Source organism: Coregonus clupeaformis, chromosome 23 (assembly GCF_020615455.1).
Source record: "Coregonus clupeaformis isolate EN_2021a chromosome 23, ASM2061545v1, whole genome shotgun sequence".
NCBI classification, from domain to species: Eukaryota; Metazoa; Chordata; class Actinopteri; order Salmoniformes; family Salmonidae; genus Coregonus; species Coregonus clupeaformis.
In genome coordinates this window covers 52,030,615-52,054,702 of record NC_059214.1, presented here as the reverse complement: position 1 = coordinate 52,054,702, position 24,088 = coordinate 52,030,615, and the positions used below count along the sequence as shown (strand labels likewise).

At 50.4% G+C, this 24,088-nt stretch overlaps 1 protein-coding gene and 1 pseudogene across 1 annotated transcript in view; one reads left to right on the top strand and one right to left on the bottom strand.

Annotated features, from left to right (window-relative positions):
• Window positions 1–5,418, top strand: part of LOC121536166 (tubulin polyglutamylase TTLL4) — a 42,268-nt gene extending 36,850 nt beyond the window's left edge. The window contains exons 18-21 of the mRNA XM_045206475.1: window positions 269–330; window positions 571–688; window positions 4,730–4,850; window positions 5,024–5,418. Of these exons, the coding sequence (XP_045062410.1) occupies window positions 269–330; window positions 571–688; window positions 4,730–4,850; window positions 5,024–5,418 (696 nt within the window). The remainder of the gene's footprint in view (window positions 1–268; window positions 331–570; window positions 689–4,729; window positions 4,851–5,023) is intronic.
• Window positions 5,419–19,789: 14,371 nt separating this feature from the next.
• Window positions 19,790–21,767, bottom strand: LOC121536165 (annotated as a pseudogene).
• Window positions 21,768–24,088: the final 2,321 nt, after the last annotated feature.

Genomic DNA, 24,088 nt, shown 5'->3' with positions numbered 1-24,088 from the left:
GACTCTCAGGAACACGACGGGACTCATCTGAAGTCGGTATCGCCGATGTGCCAAATTCTGTCTGAACCGTTTGGGCTACACACTAATGTGACCCCACTGTGGAAAGGGGAGACTCCCACGAACACGGTGGTGGTCTCCGTTTTGGCCTATGACCCTCACAAATGTTTACGGGGCAAAAATATATATATTTCCTGAGCTTATATCTCCTAGATAGGACAGCCACTCTACAGCCTTATTCCTTATGATCTGTTTATTTGTTATTCTCTAGTGGTCCAAGTCGACCTACGTTCCCAAGGCTGATCACCCCAGGCAGGAGCCAAGCAGGTCGAGGTGAGGGGACACACACACACACACACACACACTGGACCTCGTCCGGTGGCTCTGACAGTCTATTTGTATGGTCTAATTATATACACACAGCGCCACTGGGAACAGTACTGCATTTCTCCACAATTTGAATAGTTTCCTTTGATCTCTAATACTAAGTCTCCTCCTCCTCCTCCACCTCCTCCTCCTCCTCCTCCACCTCCTCCTCCACCTCCTCCTCCTCCTCCTCCTCCTCTGTTCCAGTGTGGTGGTGAGCCACATAACCAGGTTCCATCCAGACCAGGAGGAGTATCGGGAGGTGCGGAGCGTCTCCACCTCCTCGCCCAGCCCCTCTCCCTCCCCCTCCCCCAGCCCCTCTCCCTCCCCCTCCCCCAGCCCCTCTCCCTCTCCCTCCCCCCAGCCCTACCCCTCTCCCTCCCCCAGCCCTACCCCTCTCCCTCCTCGCCCAGCCCCTCTCCCTCCCCCTCCCCCAGCCCTACCCCCTCCCCGACCCCCCAGCCCCTCTCCCTCCCCCTCCCCCAGCCCTACCCCCTCCCCGACCCCCAGCCTCAGCCTGAGGGGTTAGAGAGTTAGCCTGTCCTCACAGCACCGTAACACTGTTGACTTCCCAAAAGAACGCACAAACCCATCCCAGTTTGGGGAGGGGTGACGGAGGCTCAAGGCCTGAACACCTCTCTCTCCTCTACCCCCTCCTCACTTTTCACTACAATAGTCTTAACTGGAGAGGGAGAAAAAACAGCTGTGATGAGATCACTGAGTTTTCTGATGGCTTTTTTCATCATGTGGAGCGTTAGCGCTGGATAGGGGGGAGGGGCTTCTCTGGACCGGGTGGACAGACAGCAGCTTTGGCCAATCGGCCGAGGAGAAAGTCCAAGGCGGCCCTGCCTACTTGGAGCCTGTCCAATCAGATTCCACTCCTAGGTGTGTTTACATCAAATCTAAATCAAATCAAAGTTTATTGGTTGTGTACACAGATTTGCAGACGTTATTGCAGGTGCAGTGAAATGCTTGTGTTTCTACTATGGGGTGGGTATAGATCTGCATCCATTTGGCTGGTCATTTTACATATGCTTTATAATATATGTACATTTTTTAACAATTGAAGTTGTAATAATAATTGTTATAAATAAATACTTTTATTAACAGTTGTATTATTAGTCCCAGATTAAGGGAAATAACTGCTCAGGTTCATGTGTACACATTAAAACCGATATTTGAAGAATAACTCATTTCAGCCTTTTCCTTGAAATAATTCAAAGGGATTTATGACCTCAAGTTGTCAGTGCAGGTAGTTTTCAACATTTACAGGATAACTGTACTGCATGTTTAGATCAAATGATCTACCAACCAAGCAACTGTTAAAAGGTCAAAGTTGACCCCCTGTGGTTGAAACACTGTGCCAATACTGCCCCCCCTGTGGATGAAACACTGTGCCAACACTGCCCCCCTGTGGATGAAACACTGCCAATGTTGCCCCCCTGTGGATGAAACACTGTGCCAATGTTGACCCCCTGTGGATGAAACACTGTGCCAACACTGCCCCCCTGTGGATGAAACACTGTGCCAACACTGCCCCCCTGTGGATGAAACACTGTGCCAACACTGCCCCCCTGTGGATGAAACACTGTGCCAATGTTGACCCCCTGTGGATGCTTAAGACAAGGCTGTATGGAATGCCCCTGGGCACACGGGTCGGGAAACAAATACTTGAGACACTCAGCGGTGTGAGGGGATGGAGTTAAGCAGTGAATCAAGTTTTCTAGGATACACATTGTAATCACTCACTAATTTATGCAAAAATAACACCTTTATGCTTTATAACCAGTTAATAACTACTGTTGACAATGTAATAATTACCCTTCTAATATAAATATCTTATGAATGTGAGTTGGCTTCCGGTGACTGTGCTCTGTGCAGCCTCTGTATCCCTCTCTGTGAGGGAGGCTATTCAACTTTATACTTTAAAATATGTCAAATGCTTTTTAAATAGTATTTTAATAATCAATACTTGAGCATTTTTCTCGTCAGTGTTTCTCAGAGCCACCTAAACCTGTCCTGGTGAGGGATATTATAGAGTCCCAAATGGCACCCTAGTCCCTATAAAGCCCTGCTGTGGTCAACAGTAGTGCCCTATCTAGACAATAGGGTGTCGTTTGGAACGCGGACCATAACCAATCAGGTCGCAGAGTTATAAATAGCATCATCTGTAATGGCAGCGCCAGGAGAAGCTGGCCTACAAGTAAGACATCTTAAAGAGGACAGTTGTTGCTCAGTCATCATCTTTTTACCACCACACTTTGTTTAATTCAAGGACATTTTTTGTAGAGCTTTATTTATTATTTATAACTGACTATTTTTCTAAAATGTATAACTTTTCTATCCATACTTTTTCCAGTTAAATGGTTTGATATAATTCTAGATGGATTGATCCTATGTCAGTCTGTCATTGTATAAGCAGCTCAAACCAATCTTTGTTTAGTTTTTGAACACATCACAAACGTGCAGAAACACCTGCTTTACAAACTGAAAGAGAATGTAGTGGTTTATTTTAATAATGATCTAAAGCTGAGCCACTGCTGATCCTTCAATGCTGCTCCTTGCCTGCTTCTACCAGCTGAGCTACAGTGGTCCTCTATAGCTCAGCTGGTAGAGCACGGCGCTTGTAACGCCAAGGTAGTGGGGTCGATCCCCGGGACCACCCATACACACAAAAAAAAATGTATGCACGCATGACTGTAAGTCGCTTTGGATAAAAGCGTCTGCTAAATGGCATATTATTATTATTATTATTATTATATTATTATCCTTCACTGCTCCTCCTTCACTGCTCCTTCTTCACTTCTGCTCCTTCCTGCTTCTCCTTCACTACTGCTCCTTCTCTGCTTCTCCTTCACTGCTGCTCCTTGCCTGCTGCTCCTTCACTGCTCCTTCTTCACTGCTGCTTCTCCTTCACTGCTCCTCCTTCACTGCTGGGCCTTCATTGCTTCTCCTTCACTGCTGCTCCTTGCCTGCTGCTCCTTGCCTGCTGCTCCTTCACTGCTGCTCCTTCACTGCTTCTCCTTCACTGCTGCTCCTTGCTTGCTCATCCTTCACTGCTGCTCCTTGCCTGCTGCTCCTTCACTGCTGCTCCTTGCCTGCTGCTCCTTCACTGCTGCTCCTTGCCTGCTGCTCCTTCACTGCTTTCTCCTTCACTGCTGCTCCTTCACGGCTGCTCCTTGCTTGCTCATCCTTCACTGCTGCTCCTTGCCTGCTGCTCCTTGCCTGCTGCTCCTTGCCTGCTTCTCCTTCACTGCTTTCTCCTTCACTGCTGCTCCTTTGCTGCTCCTTGCTTGCTCATCCTTCACTGCTGCTCCTTGCCTGCTGCTCCTTCACTGCTGCTCCTTCACTGCTGCTCCTTGCTTGCCCATCCTTCACTGCTGCTCCTTGCCTGCTGCTCCTTGCCTGCTGCTCCTTGCCTGCTGCTCCTTCACTGCTTCTCCTTCACTGCTGCTCCTTGCTTGCTCATCCTTCACTGCTGCTCCTTGCCTGCTGCTCCTTCACTGCTGCTCCTTGCCTGCTGCTCCTTCACTGCTGCTCCTTGCCTGCTGCTCCTTCACTGCTTTCTCCTTCACTGCTGCTCCTTCACGGCTGCTCCTTGCTTGCTCATCCTTCACTGCTGCTCCTTGCCTGCTGCTCCTTGCCTGCTTGCCTGCTGCTCCTTCACTGCTGCTCCTTGCTTGCTCATCCTTCACTGCTGCTCCTTGCCTGCTGCTCCTTCACTGCTGCTCCTTCACTGCTGCTCCTTGCTTGCTCATCCTTCACTGCTGCTCCTTGCCTGCTGCTCCTTCACTGCTGCTCCTTCACTGCTGCTCCTTGCTTGCCCATCCTTCACTGCTGCTCCTTGCCTGCTGCTCCTTGCCTGCTGCTCCTTGCCTGCTGCTCCTTCACTGCTGCTCCTTCACTGCTTCTCCTTCACTGCTGCTCCTTGCTTGCTCATCCTTCACTGCTGCTCCTTGCCTGCTGCTCCTTCACTGCTGCTCCTTGCCTGCTGCTCCTTCACTGCTGCTCCTTGCCTGCTGCTCCTTCACTGCTTTCTCCTTCACTGCTGCTCCTTCACGGCTGCTCCTTGCTTGCTCATCCTTCACTGCTGCTCCTTGCCTGCTGCTCCTTGCCTGCTTGCCTGCTGCTCCTTCACTGCTGCTCCTTGCTTGCTCATCCTTCACTGCTGCTCCTTGCCTGCTGCTCCTTCACTGCTGCTCCTTCACTGCTGCTCCTTGCTTGCTCATCCTTCACTGCTGCTCCTTGCCTGCTGCTCCTTTCCTGCTCCTCCTTGCCTGCTGCTCCTTGCCTGCTCCTCCTTGCCTGCTGCTCCTTGCCTGCTGCTAACTTGAGCCCTGTAGACTTTCTTGCAATTTCCTTGCAGGGCTCTACAGCAGGGCTCTACAGCAGGGCGCTACAGCGGGGCTCTACAGCGGGGCTCTACAGCGGGGCTCTACAGCGGGGCATTACAGCGGGGCTCTACAGCGGGGCTCTACAGCAGGGCCGTACAGGCTCCTCTCTGACTATCACTGCATCTGTTATCCCTTCCTTCTGACATACAGACCAGTCCCCCGCATGCCACCGCCCGCTCTCTCACTCCTGATTTAGAACCCGCTGCTCCCAGGGATCATGCTCAGGAGGTGACAGAGCAGCCCCAATAAAACCCTCTTTCTCTCAGCCTGCACCGTCTGCTCTTCTACCCAGCCTCTCCTCAGCCCCCAGCCCCAGCCATGGAGCCCCTCCGCAGCCCCCAGCCCCAGCCATGGAGCCTCTCCTCAGCCCCCAGCCTCTTCTCAGCCCCCAGCCTCTTCTCAGCCCCCAGCCCCAGCCATGGAGCCTCTCCTCAGCCCCCAGCCCCCAGCCTCTCCTCAGGCCCCAGCCCCCAGCCTCTCCCCAGCCATGGAGCCTCTCCTCAGCCCCCAGCCCCAGCCCCCAGCCTCTCCTCAGCCCCCAGCCCCAGTCATGGAGCCTCTCCTCAGCCCCCAGCCCCAGCCATGGAGCCTCTCCTCAGCCCCCAGCCCCCAGCCTCTCCTCAGCCCCCAGACCCAGCCATGGAGCCTCTCCCGGAGGTAAGTGTCAGTTTAGAGTCAGGTTAGAGTCAGGTGACTATAACCCTGTAGAGGTGACTATAAACCTGTAGAGGTGACTATAACCCCGTAGAGGTGACTATAACCCCGTAGAGGTGACTATAACCCCGTAGAGGTGACTATAAACCCGTAGAGGTGACTATAAACCCGTAGAGGTGACTATAAACCCGTAGAGGTGACTATAAACCCGTAGAGGTGACTATAAACCCGTAGAGGTGACTATAAACCCGTAGAGGTGACTATAAACCCGTAGAGGTGACTATAAACCCGTAGAGGTGACTATAAACCCGTAGAGGTGACTATAACCCCGTAGAGGTGACTATAACCCCGTAGAGGTGACTATAACCCCGTAGAGGTGACTATAACCCCGTAGAGGTGACTATAAACCCGTAGAGGTGACTATAACCCTGTAGAGGTGAGTATAAACCTGTAGAGGTGACTATCAACCAGTAGAGGTGACTATCAACCAGTAGAGGTGACTATAAACCTGTAGAGGTGACTATAAACCTGTAGAGGTGACTATAAACCTGTAGAGGTGACTATAAACCTGTAGAGGTGACTATAAACCAGTAGAGGTGACTATAACCCTGTAGAGGTGACTATAAACCTGTAGAGGTGACTATAACACCGTAGAGGTGACTATAAACCTGTAGAGGTGACTATAAACCTGTAGAGGTGACTATAAACCAGTAGAGGTGACTATAACCCTGTAGAGGTGACTATAAACCTGTAATGGTGACTATAAACCTGTAGAGGTGACTATAAACCTGTAGAGGTGACTATAACCCTGTAAAGGTGACTATAAACCTGTAGAGGTGACTATAAACCTGTAGAGGTGACTATAAACCTGTAGAGGTGACTATAAAACAGTAGAGGTGACTATAACCCTATAGAGGTGACTATAAACCTGTAGAGGTGACTATAAACCTGTAGAGGTGACTATAAACCTGTAGAGGTGACTATAACCCTGTAAAGGTGACTATAAACCTGTAGAGGTGACTATAACCCTGTAGAGGTGACTATAACCCCGTAGAGGTGACTATAACCCCGTAGAGGTGACTATAACCCCGTAGAGGTGACTATAACCCCGTAGAGGTGACTAGAACCCCGTAGAGGTGACTATAAACCTGTAGAGGTGACTATAAACCTGTAGAGGTGACTATAAACCTGTAGAGGTGACCATAAACCAGTAGAGGTGACTATAACCCCGTAGAGGTGACTATAACCCCGTAGAGGTGACTATAACCCCGTAGAGGTGACTATAACCATGTAGAGGTGACTATAACCCCGTAGAGGTGACTATAACCCTGTAGAGGTGACTATAACCCCGTAGAGGTGACTATAAACCTGTAGAGGTAACTATAACCCTGTAGAGGTGACTATAGCCCCGTAGAGGTGACTATAAACCTGTAGAGGTGACTATAACCCTGTAGAGGTGACTATAAACCTGTAGAGGTGACTATAAACCTGTAGAGGTGACTATAACCCCTTAGAGGTGACTATAACCCTGTAAAGGTGACTATAAACCTGTAGAGGTGACTATAACCCTGTAGAGGTGACTATAACCCTGTAGAGGTTACTATAACCCCGTAGAGGTGACTATAACCCCGTAGAGGTGACTATAACACCGTAGAGGTGACTATAACCCTGTAGAGGTGACTATAACCCTGTAGAGGTTACTAGAACCCTGTAGAGGTGACTATAAACCTGTAGAGGTGACTATAAACCTGTAGAGGTGAATATAAAAATGTAGAGGTGACTATAAACCAGTAGAGGTGACTATAACACCGTAGAGGTGACTATAACCCCGTAGAGATGACTATAACCCTGTAGAGGTGACTATAAACCTGTAGAGGTGACTATAACCCTGTAGAGGTGACTATAACCCGTAGAGGTGACTATAACCCCGTAGAGGTGACTATAACCCCGTAGAGGTGACTATAACCCTGTAGAGGTGACTATAACCCTGTAGAGGTGACTATAACCCCGTAGAGGTGACTATAAACCTGTAGAGGTAACTATAACCCTGTAGAGGTGACTATAAACCTGTAGAGGTGACTATAACCCTGTAGAGGTGACTATAACCCCGTAGAGGTGACTATAAACCTGTAGAAGTGACTATAACCCTGTAGAGGTGACTATAACCCTGTAGAGGTGACTATAAACCTGTAGAGGTGACTATAAACCTGTAGAGGTGACTATAACCCTGTAGAGGTGACTATAACCCTGTAGAGGCGACTATAACCCCGTAGAGGTGACTATAACCCTGTAGAGGTGACTATAACCCTGTAGAGGCGACTATAACCCTGTAGAGGTGACTATAACCCTGTAGAGGTGACTATAAACCTGTAGAGGTGACTATAACCCTGTAGAGGTGACTATAACCCTGTAGAGGCGACTATAACCCCGTAGAGGTGACTATAACCCTGTAGAGGTGACTATAAACCTGTAGAGGTGACTATAACCCTGTAGAGGTGACTATAACCCTGTAGAGGTGACTATAAACATGTAGAGATGACTATAAACCTGTAGAGGTGACTATAACCCTGTAGAGGTGACTATAACCCTGTAGAGGTGACTATAACCCTGTAGAGGTGACTATAAACCTGTAGAGGCGACTATAACCCTGTAGAGTTGACTATAAACCTGTAGAGGTGACTATAACCCTGTAGAGGTGACTATAAACCAGTAGAGGTGACTATAACCCTGTAGAGTTGACTATAAACCTGTAGAGGTGACTATAACCCTGTAGAGGTGACTATAAACCAGTAGAGGTGACTATAACCCTGTAGAGGTGACTATAACCCTGTAGAGTTGACTATAAACCTGTAGAGGTGACTATAACCCTGTAGAGGTGACTATAACCCTGAAGAGGTGACTATAAACCTGTAGAGGTGACTATAACCCTGTAGAGGTGACTATAACCCTGTAGAGGTGACTATAACACTGTAGAGGTGACTATAACCCCGTAGAGGTGACTATAACCCTGTAGAGGTGACTATAACCCCGTAGAGGTGACTATAACCCTGTAGAGGTGACTATAACCCTGTAGAGGTGACTATAAACCTGTAGAGGTGACTATAACCCCGTAGAGGTGACTATAACCCCGTAGAGGTGACTATAACCCTGTAGAGATGACTATAAACCTGTAGAGGTGACTATAAACCTGTAGAGGTGACTATAACCCTGTAGAGGTGACTATAACCCCGTAGAGGTGACTATAACCCCGTAGAGGTGACTATAACCCCGTAGAGGTGACTATAACCCCGTAGAGGTGACTATAAACCTGTAGAGGTGACTATAAACCTGTAGAGGTGACTATAAACCTGTAGAGGTGACTATAACCCCGTAGAGGTGACTATAACCCTGTAGAGGTGACTATAAACCTGTAGAGGCGACTATAAACCTGTAGAGGTGACTATAACCCTGTAGAGGTGACTATAAACCTGTAGAGGTGACTATAAACCTGTAGAGGTGACTATAAACCAGTAGAGGTGACTATAAACCTGTAGAGGTGACTATAACCCCGTAGAGGTGACTATAAACCTGTAGAGGTGACTATAAACCAGTAGAGGTGACTATAAACCTGTAGAGGTGACTATAACCCCGTAGAGGTGACTATAACCCTGTAGAGGTGACTATAACCCTGTAGAGGTGACTATAAACCTGTGGATTCGGCTAGTTCAGCCACACCCGTTTTTGACAGGTGTATAAAATCGAGCACAAAGCCATGCAATCTCCATAGACAAGCAGTAGAATGGCCCGTACTGAAGAGCTCAGTGACATTCAACGTGGCACCGATATTACATTTTACATTTTAGTCATTTAGCAGACGCTCTTATCCAGAGCGACTTACAGGAGCAATTAGGGTTAAGTGCCTTGCTCAAGGGCACATTTACGTCATTTAGCAGACGCTCTTATCCAGAGCGACTTACAAATTGGTGCATTCACCCTATAGCCAGTGGGATAACCACTTTCCAAACATTTTTTTTTTTTTGGGGGGGGGTAGAAGGATTACTTTATCCTATCCCAGGTATTCCTTAAAGAGGTGGGGTTTCAAATGTCTCCGGAAGGTGGTGAGTGACTCCGCTGTCCTGGCGTCGTGAGGGAGCTTGTTCCACCATTGGGGTGCCAGAGCAGCGAACAGTTTTGACTGGGCTGAGCGGGAACTATGCTTCCGCAGAGGAAGGGGAGCCAGCAGGCCAGAGGTGGATGAACGCAATGCCCTCGTTTGGGTGTAGGGACTGATCAGAGCCTGAAGGTACGGAGGTGCCGTTCCCCTCACTGCTCCATAGGCAAGCACCATGGTCTTGTAACGGATGCGAGCTTCAACTGGAAGCCAGTGGAGTGTGCGGAGGAGGGGGTGACGTGAGAGAACTTGGGAAGGTTGAACACCAGACGGGCTGCGGCATTCTGGATGAGTTGTAGGGGTTTAATGGCACAGGCAGGGAGCCCAGCCAACAGCGAGTTGCAGTAATCCAGACGGGAGATGACAAGTGCCTGGATTAGGACCTGTGCCGCTTCCTGTGTAAGGCAGGGTCATACTCTCCGAATGTTGTAGAGCATGAACCTGCAGGATCGGGTCACCGCCTTGATGTTAGCGGAGAACGACAGGGTGTTGTCCAGGGTCACGCCAAGGCTCTTTGCACTCTGGGAGGAGGACACAACAGAGTTGTCAACCGTGATGGCGAGATCATGGAACGGGCAGTCCTTCCCCTGGAGGAAGAGCAGCTCCGTCTTGCCAGGGTTCAGCTTGAGGTGGTGATCCGTCATCCATACTGATATGTCTGCCAGACATGCAGAGATGCGATTCGCCACCTGGTTATCAGAAGGGGGAAAGGAGAAGATTAGTTGTGTATCGTCAGCGTAGCAATGATAGGAGAGGCCATGTGAGGATATGACAGAGCCAAGTGACTTGGTGTATAGGGAGAAAAGGAGAGGGCCTAGAACTGAGCCCTGGGGGACACCAGTGGTGAGAGCACGTGGTGCGGAGACAGCTTCTCGCCACGCCACTTGGTAGGAGCGACCGGTCAGGTAGGACGCAATCCAGGAGTGAGCCGTGCCGGTGATGCCCAGCTCGGAGAGGGTGGAGAGGAGGATCTGATGGTTCACAGTATCAAAGGCAGCAGACAGGTCTAGAAGGACAAGAGCAGAGGGGAGAGAGTTAGCTTTAGCAGTGCGGAGAGCCTCCGTGACACAGAGAAGAGCAGTCTCAGTTGAATGACCAGTCCTGAAACCTGACTGGTTTGGATCAAGAAGGTCATTCTGAGAGAGATAGCAAGAGAGTTGGCTAAAGACGGCACGCTCAATAGTTTTGGAAAGAAAAGAAAGAAGGGATACTGGTCTGTAGTTGTTGACATCAGTGGGATCGAGTGTTGTTTTTTTTAGAAGGGGTGCAACTCTCGCTCTCTTGAAGACGGAAGGGACATAGCCAGCGGTCAAGGATGAGTTGATCAGCGAGGTGAGGTAGGGGAGAAGGTCACCGGAGATGGTCTGGAGAAGAGAGGAGGGGATGGGGTCAAGCGGGCATGTTGTTGGGCGGCCTGCAGTCACTGGTCGCAAGATTTTATCTGGAGAGAGAGGGGAGAAAGAAGTCAAAGCATAGGGTAGGGCAGTGTGAGCAGGACCAGCAGTGTCATTAGACTTAACAAACGAGGATCGGATGTCGTCAACCTTCTTTTCAAAGTGATTGACGAAGTCATCCACAGAGAGGGAGGAGGGGGGGGGGGAGGGATTCAGCAGTGAGGAGAATGTGGCAAAGAGCTTCCTAGGGTTAGAGGCAGATGCTTGGAATTTAGAGTGGTAGAAAGTGGCCTTAGCAGCAGAAACAGATGAAGAAAATGTAGAGAGGAGGGAGTGAAAAGATGCCAGGTCGGCAGGGAGTTTAGTTTTCTTCCATTTCCGCTCAGCTGCCCGGAGGTCTGTTCTGTGAGCTCGCAATGAGTCGTCAAGCCACGGAGCTGGAGGGGAGGACCGAGCCGGCCGGGAGGATAGGGGACACAGGGAGTCAAAGGATGCAGAAAGGGAGGAGAGGAGGGTTGAGGAGGCAGAATCAGGAGATTGGAGGGAGAAGGATTGAGCAGAGGGAAGAGATGATAGGATGGAAGAGGAGAGAGTAGTGGGAGAGAGAGAGCGAAGGTTGCGGCGGCGCGTTACCATCTGTGTAGGGGCAGAGTGAGTAGTGTTGGAGGAGAGCGAGAGAGAAAAGGATACAAAGTAGTGGTCGGAGACATGGAGGGGAGTTGCAGTGAGATTAGTAGAAGAGCAACATCTAGTAAAGATGAAGTCAAGCGTATTGCCTGCCTTGTGAGTAGGGGGGACGGTGAGAGGGTGAGGTCAAAAGAGGAGAGGAGTGGAAAGAAGGAGGCAGAGAGAAATGAGTCAAATGTAGACGTAGGGAGGTTGAAATCCCCCAAAACTGTGAAGGGTGAGCCATCCTCAGGAAAGGAACTTATCAAGGCGTCAAGCTCATTGATGAACTCTCCAAGGGAACCTGGAGGGCGATAGATGACAAGGATATTAAGCTTAAATGGGCTAGTGACTGTGACAGCGTGGAATTCAAATGAGGAGATAGACAGATGGGTTAGGGGAAAAATTGAGAATGACCACTTGGGAGAGATGAGGATTCCTGTGCCACCACCCCTCTGACCAGATGCTCTCGGGGTATGCGAGAACACATGGTCAGACGAGGAGAGAGCAGTAGGAGTAGCAGTGTTTTCAGTGGTAATCCATGTTTCCGTCAGCGCCAGGAAGTCGAGGGACTGGAGGGTAGCATAGGCTGGGATGAAGTCAGCCTTGTTGGCAGCAGAACGGCAGTTCCAGAGGCTGCCTGAGACCTGGAACTCCAGGTGTGTGGTGCGTGCAGGGACCACCAGGTTAGAGAGGCAGCAGCCACGCGGTGTGAGGCGTTTGTGTAGCCTGTGCGGAGAGGAGAGAACAGGGATAGGCAGAGCCATAGTTGACAGGCTGTAGCAGATGGCTACAATAATGCAGAGGAGATCGGAATGAAATGAGCTAAACATCTGGGAAAGGAGAGAGCAAGGCCTCCCTCACCAAAAAAATATAACTCTCCCAACTTCCACCTCAGAAACTATAATTGTTTTACTGAACCACCCGAATAAAACTCTCCCAACTTCCACTTTAGAAATTAGAATTGTTGTAAACTACAGCGGTTCAATGTTTCAAGGACTAGACTCAACTTACTTTATTCAGCTAGCTAACTATGACGCCATAGCTAACTAGCATGCTAGCATCCAATAACACACAGTTTAGCACCAATGCTTGGTTACAACAAACTACCAATAGTGTGTTAACACACTAAACAGATAATTCGTGTCCGTGTCTAGTTCTTTCATAACGCAGCAATGATTAAACGTTGGCTAGCTAGCACAAAGATATTGTATTTAGCTACCACAGTACAGCCAGCTGGTAGTGTTGGCTAGCTAGCAATGGCTGCTGTGTTGACTTTGTTTGAAAAACGGCGTCGCTGCAAACGAATGTAGCTGGCTAAAAGGATATTGTATTTAGTTGCTACCGTTGCTAATAGCTACTAGCCAGCTAGTCCAAGTGGTGAGTTAGCTAGCTAGCTTCGTGCTACACCTGGCACCGCCGAATACAAAAGTAACCTACAATAACTACATACAACAACTACCCACAACAGCCCACGATGCCTACCTATAATACCTGACTACAATCTAAATACATAGTTTAAGCCTTACTCGACAAAGCCCAAGCTATGTATAAAGCCAAACTTACCCAACGCCAGCTAACTGGGTGGCAGACTGCAATCAGTAGCTGTAATTAAGTACAGCAGCCACCAACCACCTAACGTTAATGCCTCGGATAATGAGGTTAGAAAAACAGCTGAATGGTAGGTAGCTAGCTGGCTCAATTACAGGTACTCTTAAGCGTGAAATAACATTGGAAACAACTAACCACAGTTGCTAAAAGTTACCAGTAGCTACCCGCTAGCTAGCTAGCTTTGTTGGTCCAAGTAGTGGGTTAGCTAGCACTCGTAGCTTCGCGGGGTCCGCCGAATACAATACTTACCTACAATAATTACCTACAATAACCTACAATAACCTACAATAACTACCTAAGTAAACTACCTATAATACCTGACTACAATACCTACCTACAATCTAAATACATGGTTTAAGCTTTACTCAACATCATATAAGAAGCCAAGCTTACCTCCTGCTAGAGAAAACACAATCTCTCCCGACCACCGCGCCACCGCTGGATGCCACCTTTCCAACAAGTCAGTTCCTCAAATGTCTGCCCTGCTAGAGCTGCCCCGGTCAACTGTAAGTGCTGTTATTGTGAAGTGGAAACGTCTAGGAGCAACAACGGCTCAGCCGTGAAGTGGTAGGCCACAAAAGCTCACGGAACGGGACCGCCGAGGGCTGAAGCACGAAAAAAATTTTGTCGGGAGCTTCATGAAATGGGTTTCCATGGCCGAGCAGACACAAGTCTAAGATCACCATGCGCAATGCCAAGCGTCGGCTGGAGTGGTGTAAAGCTTGCCGCCATTGGACTCTGGAGCAGTGGAAACGCGTTCTCTGGAGTGATGAATCACGCTTCACCATCTGGCAGTCCGACGGACGAATCTGGGTTTGGCGAATGCCAGGAGAACGCTACCTGCCCAAATGCGTAATGCCAACTGTAAAGTTTGGTGGAGGAGGAATAATGGTCTGGGGCTGTTTTTCATGGTTCGGGCTAGGCCCCTTAGTTCCAGTGAAGGGAATTCTTAACGCTACAGCATACAATGACATTCTAGACGATTCTGTGCTTCCAACTTTGTGGCAACAGTTTGGGGAAGGCCCTTTCCTGTTTCAGCATGACAATGCCCCCATGCACAAAGCGAGGTCCATACAGAAATGGTGTGTCGAGATCGGTGTGGAAGAACTTGACGGGCCTGCACATAACCCTGACCTCAACCCATCGAACACCTTTGGGATGAATTGGAACGCTGACTGCGAGCCAGGCCTAATCGCCCAACATCAGTGTCCGACCTCACTAATGCTCTTGTGACTGAATGGAAGCAAGTCCTCCCCGTTCCAACATCAAGTGGAAAGCCTTCCCAGAAGAGTGGAGGCTGTTATAGCAGCAAAGGGGGGACCAACTCCATATTAATGCCCATGATTATGGAATGAGATGTTGGACCAGCAGGTGTCCACATACATTTGGTCTTGTAGCGTAGTCATATGGAGTCTCTGTAGCTGTTTCTTGTCCTCTCCTCTGTGTTGTGCGCCTTCCCTCTCTGGTGCTATCTCAATCAGTCTTTTCTTGATTCATTGCATCCTCTCTCCTCACATCCTTCTCAAAATGCACTGGAGAAGTAGGTCCAAGGGGAAGGAACTTGAACCTTTCCCTCCAATACGGTTGAGGTGGCGATAAGATAGGTAGCAAGGAATTGCGGAAAGACGAATTGAGATATTTCCCCTGTCCCGAAAGCCCTGTGGGGCCCCCCCCTGCAGGTCTGGGGGTCTGGTCCTCCTCTCCCCTGCAGGTCTGGGGGTCTGGTCTGGCCCTCCTCTCCCCTGCAGGTCTGGGGGTCTGGCCCTCCTCTCCCCTGCAGGTCTGGGGGTCTGGTCCTCCTCTCCCCTGCAGGTCTGGGGGTCTGGCCCTCCTCTCCCCTGCAGGTCTGGGGGTCTGGCCCTCCTCTCCCCTGCAGGTCTGGGGGTCTGGCCCTCCTCTCCCCTGCAGGTCTGGGGGTTTGGTCCTCCTCTCCTCTGCAGGTCTGGGGGTCTGGTCTGGCCCTCCTCTCCCCTGCAGGTCTGGGGGTCTGGCCCTCCTCTCCCCTGCAGGTCTGGGGGTCTGGTCTGGCCCTCCTCTCCCCTGCAGGTCTGGGGGTCTGGTCTGGCCCTCCTCTCCCCTGCAGGTCTGGGGGTCTGGTCCTCCTCTCCCCTGCAGGTCTGGAGGTCTGGTCTGGCCCTCCTCTCCACTGCAGGTCTGGGGGTCTGGTCCTCCTCTCCCCTGCAGGTCTGGGGGTCTGGTCCTCCTCTCCCCTGCAGGTCTGGGGGTCTGGTCCTCCTCTCCCCTGCAGGTCTGGGGGTCTGGCCCTCCTCTCCCCTGCAGGTCTGGGGGTCTGGCCCTCCTCTCCCCTGCAGGTCTGGGGGTCTGGTCCTCCTCTCCCCTGCAGGTCTGGGGGTCTGGCCCTCCTCTCCCCTGCAGGTCTGGGGGTCTGGTCCTCCTCTCCCCTGCAGGTCTGGGGGTCTGGGCCTCCTCTCCCCTGCAGGTCTGGGGGTCTGGCCCTCCTCTCCCCTGCAGGTCTGGGGGTCTGGCCCTCCTCTCCCCTGCATGTCTGGGGGTCTGGTCCTCCTCTCCCCTGCAGGTCTGGGGGTCTGGCCCTCCTCTCCCCTGCAGGTCTGGGGGTCTGGTCCTCCTCTCCCCTGCAGGTCCGGGGGTCTGTCCCTCCTCTCCCCTGCAGGTCTGGGGGTCTGGCCCTCCTCTCCCCTGCAGGTCTGGGGGTCTGATCTGGCCCTCCTCTCCCCTGCAGGTCTGGGGGTCTGGTCTGGCCCTCCTCTCCCCTGCAGGTCTGGGGGTCTGGTCCTCCTCTCCCCTGCAGGTCTGGGGGTCTGGCCCTCCTCTCCCCTGCAGGTCTGGGGGTCTGGTCTGGTCCTCCTCTCCCCTGCAGGTCTGGGGGTCTGGTCCTCCTCTCCCCTGCAGGTCTGGGGGTCTGGTCCTCCTCTCCCCTGCAGGTCTGGGGTCTGGCCCTCCTCTCCCCTGCAGGTCTGGGGGGTCTGGTCCTCCTCTCCCCTGCAGGTCTGGGGGTCTGGCCCTCCTCTCCCCTGCAGGTCTGGGGGTCTGGTCCTCCTCTCCCCTGCAGGTCTGGGGGTCTGGCCCTCCTCTCCCCTGCAGGTCTGGGGGTCTGGCCCTCCTCTCCCCTGCAGGTCTGGGGGTCTGGCCCTCCTCTCCCCTGCAGGTCTGGGGGTCTGGCCCTCCTCTCCCCTGCAGGTCTGGGGGTCTGGTCTGGCCCTCCTCTCCCCTGCAGGTCTGGGGGTCTGGCTCTCCTCTCCCCTGCAGGTCTGGGGGTCTGGTCTGGCCCTCCTCTCCCCTGCAGGTCTGGGGGTCTGGTCCTCCTCTCCCCTGCAGGTCTGGGGGTTTGTCCCTCCTCTCCCCTGCAGGTCTGGGGGTCTGGTCCTCCTCTCCCCTGCAGGTCTGGGGGTCTGGTCTGGCCCTCCTCTCCCCTGCAGGTCTGGGGGTCTGGTCTGGCCCTCCTCTCCCCTGCAGGTCTGGGGGTCTGGTTGGCCTTCCTCTCCCCTGCAGGTCTGGGGGTCTGGTCTGGCCCTCCTCTCCCCTGCAGGTCTGGGGGTCTGGTCCTCCTCTCCCCTGCAGGTCTGGGGGTCTGGCCCTCCTCTCCCCTGCAGGTCTGGGGGTCTGGCCCTCCTCTCCCCTGCAGGTCTGGGGGTCTGGTCTGGCCCTCCTCTCCCCTGCAGGTCTGGGGGTCTGGCCCTCCTTTCCCCTGCAGGTCTGGGGGTCTGGCCCTCCTCTCCCCTGCAGGTCTGGGGGTCTGGCCCTCCTCTCCCCTGCAGGTCTGGGGGTCTGGTCTGGCCCTCCTCTCCCCTGCAGGTCTGGGGGTCTGGCCCTCCTCTCCCCTGCAGGTCTGGGGGTCTGGCCCTCCTCTCCCCTGCAGGTCTGGGGGTCTGGCCCTCCTCTCCCCTGCAGGTCTGGGGGTCTGGTCCTCCTCTCCCCTGCAGGTCTGGAGGTCTGGTCCTCCTCTCCCCTGCAGGTCTGGGGGTCTGGTCCTCCTCTCCCCTGCAGGTCTGGGGGTCTGGTCTGGCCCTCCTCTCCCCTGCAGGTCTGGGGGTCTGGCCCTCCTCCCCCTGCAGGTCTGGGGGTCTGGCCCTCCTCTCCCCTGCAGGTCTGGGGGTCTGGCCCTCCTCTCCCCTGCAGGTCTGGGGGTCTGGTCTGGCCCTCCTCTCCCCTGCAGGTCTGGGGGTCTGGTCCTCCTCTCCCCTGCAGGTCTGAGGGTCTGGCCCTCCTCTCCCCTGCAGGTCTGGGGGTCTGGTCCTCCTCTCCCCTGCAGGTCTGGGGGTCTGGTCTGGCCCTCCTCTCCCCTGCAGGTCTGGGGGTCTGGTCTGGCCCTCCTCTCCCCTGTCTTTTATACAGGTAACGAGTTCAACCAGTAAGAATTCCGGCTCTCACAGACCTGTTAGTTTTTCTTTAAGAAGCCCTCCTGTTCTCCACTCATTACCTGTATTAACTGCACCTGTTTAAACTCGTTACCTGTATAAAAGACACCTGTCCACACACTCAATCAAACAGACTCCAACCTCTCCACAACGGCCAAGACCAGAGAGCTGTGTAAGGACATCAGGGATAAAATTGTAGACCTGCACAAGGCTGGGATGGGCTACATGACAATAGGCAAGCAGCTTGGTGAGAAGGCAACAACTGTTGGCGCAATTATTAGAAAATGGAAGAAGTTCAAGATCTTGCATGGAGCCCCCTCGGTCTGGGGCTCCATGCAAGATCTCACCTCGTGGGGCATCAATGATCATGAGGAAGGTGAGGGATCAGCCCAGAACTACACAGCAGGACCTGGTCAATGACCTGAAGAGAGCTGGGACTACAGTCTCAAAGAAAACCATTAGTAACACACTACGCGTCATGGATTAAAATCCTGAAAACACATGCAAGGTCCCCCTGCTCAAGCCAGCGCATGTCCAGGCCCGTCTGAAGTTTGCCAATGACCATCTGGATGATCCAGAGGAGGAATGGGAGAAGGTCATGTGGTCTGATGAGACAAAAATAGAGCTTTTTGGTCTAAACTCCACTCGCCGTGTTTGGAGGAAGAAGAAGGATGAGTACAACCCCAAGAACACCATCCCAACTGTGAAGCATGGAGGTGGAAACATCATTATTTGGGGATGCTTTTCTGCAAAGGGGACAGGACGACTGCACCGTATTGAGGGGAGGATGGATGGGGCCATGTATCGTGAGATCTTGGCCAACAACCTCCTTCCCTCAGTAAGAGCATTGAAGATGGGTCGTGGCTGGGTCTTCCAGCATGACAACGACCCGAAACACACAGCCAGGGCAACTAAGGAGTGGCTCCGTAAGAAGCATCTCAAGGTTTGGAGTGGCCTAGCCAGTCTCCAGACCTGAACCCAATAGAAAATCTTTGGAGGGAGCTGAAAGTCCGTATTGCCCAGCGACAGCCCCGAAACCTGAAGGATCTGGAGAAGGTCTATATGGAGGAGTGGGCCAAAATCCCTGCTGCAGTGTGTGCAAACCTGGTCAAGACCTACAGGAAACGTATGAAAAGGTTTCTGTACCAAATATTAAGTTCTGCTTTTCTGATGTATCAAATACTTATGTCATGCAATAAAATGCAAATTAATTACTTAAAAATCATACAATGTGATTTTCTGGTCTCTCACAGTTGAAATGTACCTATGATACAAATTACAGACCTCTACATGCTTTGTAAGTAGGAAACAAAGCCGATTTTGCAGGTTATCAAATACTTGTTCTCCCTACTGTATATAAACTCTGGATTGCTGATGCTATGTATTGTGTGTGTGTGTGTGTGTGTGTGTGTGTGTGTGTGTGTGTGTGTGTGTGTGTGTGTGTGTGTGTGTGTGTGTGTGTGCGCACATGTGTGTGTAAAACTACTAACTACACTGAGTGTACAAAACATTAGGAACACCTGCTCTTTCCATGACATAGACTGACCAGGTGAATCCAGGTGAAAGCTATGATCCCTTATTGATGTCACTTGTTAAATCCACTTCTAGATGAAGGGGAGTGCTAGTCCCCAGTAGGAGCAGTCCTCCATAGGAATAAACGGAATTCTACAGTATTAAATTAAGTGTGGACAGTAACACTAGTACTTTCAAAAAAATAATACTTTAAGGAAAATATTTTTTATTTTAGTTCACATAATTTAATTTAAAAGTATGCATTAAGGTGTCTGTAATATAATAAACGTGGCAAAAACAAATAGACGTGAGTAAATGCATTTCTACAGCTTCCAAAATAAACATATATTACAACGGTGGGGGAGTTCCAAGGTGGAGGCGCAGTGGCTTCAAAACAGCGCCCCCTGGTAGTCATCTACTGTAAATACATAGAAATCATTGGTTGAATCTCATAACAGCTTCATTATGTAGTTGGGTTGAGTCTCTCTTTTGCAAAGTGTAAGAATCTTAATTAGATGTTTCTTCCTTCTTGTTTGTTCTTCATCCAATTACATCCAGTGTTATTTATTGTGAACCAGTCATCCAGAAATGTAAAACATACCACTGTGAATTCACCAACATAGTATTAGGCTGACGCTTGATGGGTTGTCATTTCTCATTTCACTTTCCCTTACTGAACTCTCTTACCATTTTAATAAATTGTTCTTTTCAGCCCACATCCTCTTCTCCCTCCTCCTGGTACTGCTGGTACTCAGACACCAGGTCCTTCATGTTGCTCTCGGCCTCAGTGAACTCCAGCTCATCCATGCCCTCCCCGGTGTACCAGTGCAGGAAGGCCTTGTGACAGAACGAGGCTGTGAACTGCTCAGAGATACGCTTGAACAGCTCCTGGATGGCCGTGCTGTTGCCGATAAAGGTGGCGGCCATCTTGAGGCCACGGGGGTGGGATGTCACAGACCGCGGTCTTGACGCTGTTGGGGATCCATTCCACGAAGTAGCTGCTAGTTCTTGTTCTGGACGTTCAGCATCTGCTTGTCCACCTCCGTGGACATGCGGCCACGGTAGATGGCGGCCACAGTGAGGTAGTCCTCTGTAGCTCAATTGGTAGAGCATGGCGCTTGTAACGCCAGGGTAGTGGGTTCGATCCCCGGGACCACCCATAAGTATAAATGTATGCGCACATGACTGTAAGTCGCTTTGGATAAAAGCGTCTGCTAAATGGCATATTATTATTATTATAAGGGGGTGCAGGCGGGGGAAGGGGATCATGTTGACAGCTAGCTTACGCAGGGCAGCATTCAGCTGGCCAGGGAACCTCAAGCAGGTAGTGACTCCACTCATGGTGGCTGACACCAGGTGATTCAGATCACCGTATGTGGGGGGTGGTCAACTTCAGGGTACGGAAGCAGATATCGTACAAGGCTTCATTGTCTATGCAATAGGTTTCATCGGTGTTCTCTACAAGCTGGTGAACTGAGAGGGTAGCATTATAAGGCTCAACAACAGTGTCTGATACTTTGGGAGAGGGCACCACGCTAAAGGTGTTCATGAATTCGGTCTGGGTATTCTTCACGGATTTTAGAGTTCCCCATGCCGGATTCTGTGTCTCCACCCAGGGAGTGAGTGAGTTGGAATCCCTGTAGACAGCCACAGCTCTCTGCCTCTTTCCTCACCTCTTCCAGAACAGTCCATCAGCTCCTCTGTGTAGTGGCCTTTAGCTTAGTTGTTACCAGCACCACTCTGCCCTGTGAGCAGAAAGCACACAACATGTTTATAAATGTTAGACATTTTCAATAGTAATTTAGAGGTAGAGACCCCACATTAACAAGCATACGTACACCCCCCCCAACTCAACTTAGCTAGTTGAAGTTATTTGTGTTGTATGACCTGAGTGATTAGGCTACACATTGAACATCTTTGACAGATGACACCCCCATGATATCTATGCTAGCAAGTAGTTAGCTAACGCTACAAAATCCAATTTCCCAAAGACAAAGTTATCTGGTATAAATATTTGTCCAAATGGTCCAGACCGAACTGCATCCAATAGGAGGAAGGTATGTCCCCAGAGCTGGTGGATCCTGGTGGATCCTGGTGGATCCTGGTGGATCTGGAAACATATTTCCCTGCTATTGTTGGAACACAAATACAATAGAATCAACGTCAGATACTCAAACTAAAAAGTTACATTTAGTGAACTGCTGATGCAGTTTTATTGGTTGTGTGTTTTTACCCATCAGTTGCCTCATTGTAGTAGACATTTATCCTCTCCAGCTGAAGGTTGCTGTCCCCATGGTATGTCCCTGTTGGAGCTATTCCATGCTCATCACTAATCATCTCCCAAAACGAATAAAAAACTAATAAAAATCAGTTAGCTAGGACGGTGGCAACCTGAACAGACATAGCTACCTTACGTTAATCAACGTGGCGAACTTGGTAGCTAGCTAACGTTAGCTACATGTGGTCAGTAGACTAGATAATGTTAGCTAGCAAGCTCAAGGTCAAACAACGTTAGCTAGCCTAGCTAACGTTAACCGTTAGCTAAGTTGACGTTAGCGCGGCCTTTAGCTAACACATTATTGAGCAAACAGCAGATAGCTAGCTAAATGTATAGCTAATCATCAACATAACTCACCTTGGCGCCGATCTGATTTCCACCCGTTTGGAGGTGAACAATTTCCCTCATTTTACTATTATGTGACGATAAATACTTAATATATTAAATAAAATATTTAATAAATGGTTGCTAAATCTATTAACCACCAAACCGATCAATGACTTTTCTGTAACTCCCCTTCATCTACACTGATTGAAGTGGATTTAACAAGTGACATCAATATGGGATCATAGATTTCACCTGGATTCACCTGGTCAGTCTATGTCATGGAAAGAGCAGGTGTTCCTAATGTTTTGTACACTCAGTGTAGTTAGTAGTTTTACACACACATGTGCGCACACACACACACACACACACACACACACACACACACACACACATTTTGAAGTTTTGCTGCTACAGAATGAGAGTCCTAAAATCCATAGTAATCCATTGTCGGCTCCAGCTTCCTCAACAAAGCCCAATTTAAGACCCATTTCTTCAGTTTACTTTTCCAATCCAAGCCCTTTCGCCACATGGGAGCAGAGAGACAATGAATCAAAATGCAACACAAAAGAAGGGCAAAAAAACAAGTCAAAATGAGAAAAATGTTGTGTGAGAGAGAGAGTAGAGAGAGAGAGAGAGAGAGAGAGAGAGAGAGAGAGAGAGAGAGTAGAGAGAGAGAGAGAGAGAGAGAGAGAGAGAGAGAGAGAGAGAGAGAGAGAGAGAGAGAGAGAGAGAGAGAGAGAGAGAGAGAGAGAGAGAGAGAGAGAGAGAGAGAGAGAGAGAGAGGGAGAGAGAGAGAGAGAGAGAGAGAGAGAGAGAGAGAGAGAGAGAGAGAGAGAGAGAGAGAGAGAGAGAGAGAGAGAGAGAGAGAGAGAGAGAGAGATGACAGTAGATTACAATTGGTTGGTGGGTTTCTTTCGAAAAGCCTTTTTTTTTGTCCATTAAAATAACATCAAATTGATCAGAAATACAGTGTAGACATTGTTAATGTTAGAGTTAGTTATATTTCCTGGTCTCTCTCTGTGTGTGTGTAATGAACCACATGTCTGTCTGTGTGCGTGTGGTGTGGTGTGGTGTGGTGTGTGTGTGTGTGTGTGTGGTGTGTGTGTGTGGTTTGTGTGGTGTGTGTGTGGTGTGTGTGTGTGTGGTGTGTGGTGTGTGTGTGTGTGTGGTGCGTGTGTGTGGTGTGTGTGTGTGTGTGGTGTGTGTGTGTGTGTGTGGTGTGTGTGTGTGTGTGGTGTGTGTGTGTGGTGTGGTGTGGTGTGTGTGTGGTGTGGTGTGTGTGTGGTGTGTGGTGTGTGTGGTGTGTGGGTGTGTGGTGTGTGTGTGTGTGGTGTGTGGTGTGTGTGGTGTGTGGTGTGTGTGTGTGTGTGTGTGTGGTGCGTGTGTGTGCAGTAGCCCTAAATGACTGTCTCTCTGTCGTGAAAGTGTTTGTCCCAGGAAGCACAGCGGCGCTGTCCATCTTCCTCCTCTCTCTTCCTCTTATTGCCCGGCCCGGTGGGAACGTGAGGCACCTCTTTCTTTCTCTGCCTGCTGATTCCCCCTCTTTTCCATCTCAACCAGGAGAAGGGAGAGCAGAATAATCTATCTAATCCCCAGGGAGAGGTCTGTCGGTCGGACTGGAAGAAAGAGACCAGACAATTTGAGAGATTGGTGTTTTTTTTTTATTCTGAGCCGAGCATAAAAGGGGTGAATGAGATATTCCATCTGTCCAGTTCTGAAATGTCTGTCAACGCCACGTCACGTCTTTATGCTGAACTTCCACCAGCACATCATCTTTATGCCTTTACACAACAGTAATGTCCTCTTGTACCTCTCCTTCTCTTTCTGTCTCTCTGTTACAGGGTGTTATGATGAGTTTCTGGTATTGAGAAGTTCAAGATGCAAGAATTTACTTAGACATTCTGTGGAGATTTTATTTACATTTTTACATTTTAGTCATTTTAGCAGACGCTCTTATCCAGAGCGACTTACAGTTAGTGAGTGCATACATTATTATTTTATTTTTTTCATACTGGCCCCCACGTGGGAATCGAACCCACAACCCTGGCGTTGCAAACGCCATGCTCTACCAACTGAGCTACATCCCTGCCGGCCATTCCCTCCCCTACCCTGGACGACGCTGGGCCAATTGTGCGCCGCCCCATGGGTCTAGCTTTTATACCAAGTATTTATTGGATCGCGAGCTCGTGGGTTCATCTAACAAACGGACATGGCTTTGCCCTTCGTCAGTTGAACTAACTTGAACAAAGGAAACACTCTACCTTATATACCTTCTGTTACCATCTTCCTGGCATACATCTGGCAAGTCTCCATGGGCACTCCCTGTCTTTGATGTTCATCACTCTTTACCCCAAGTCACTATCCTGCCCATCACTCATGCTATCCTAAACATCACTAATCTA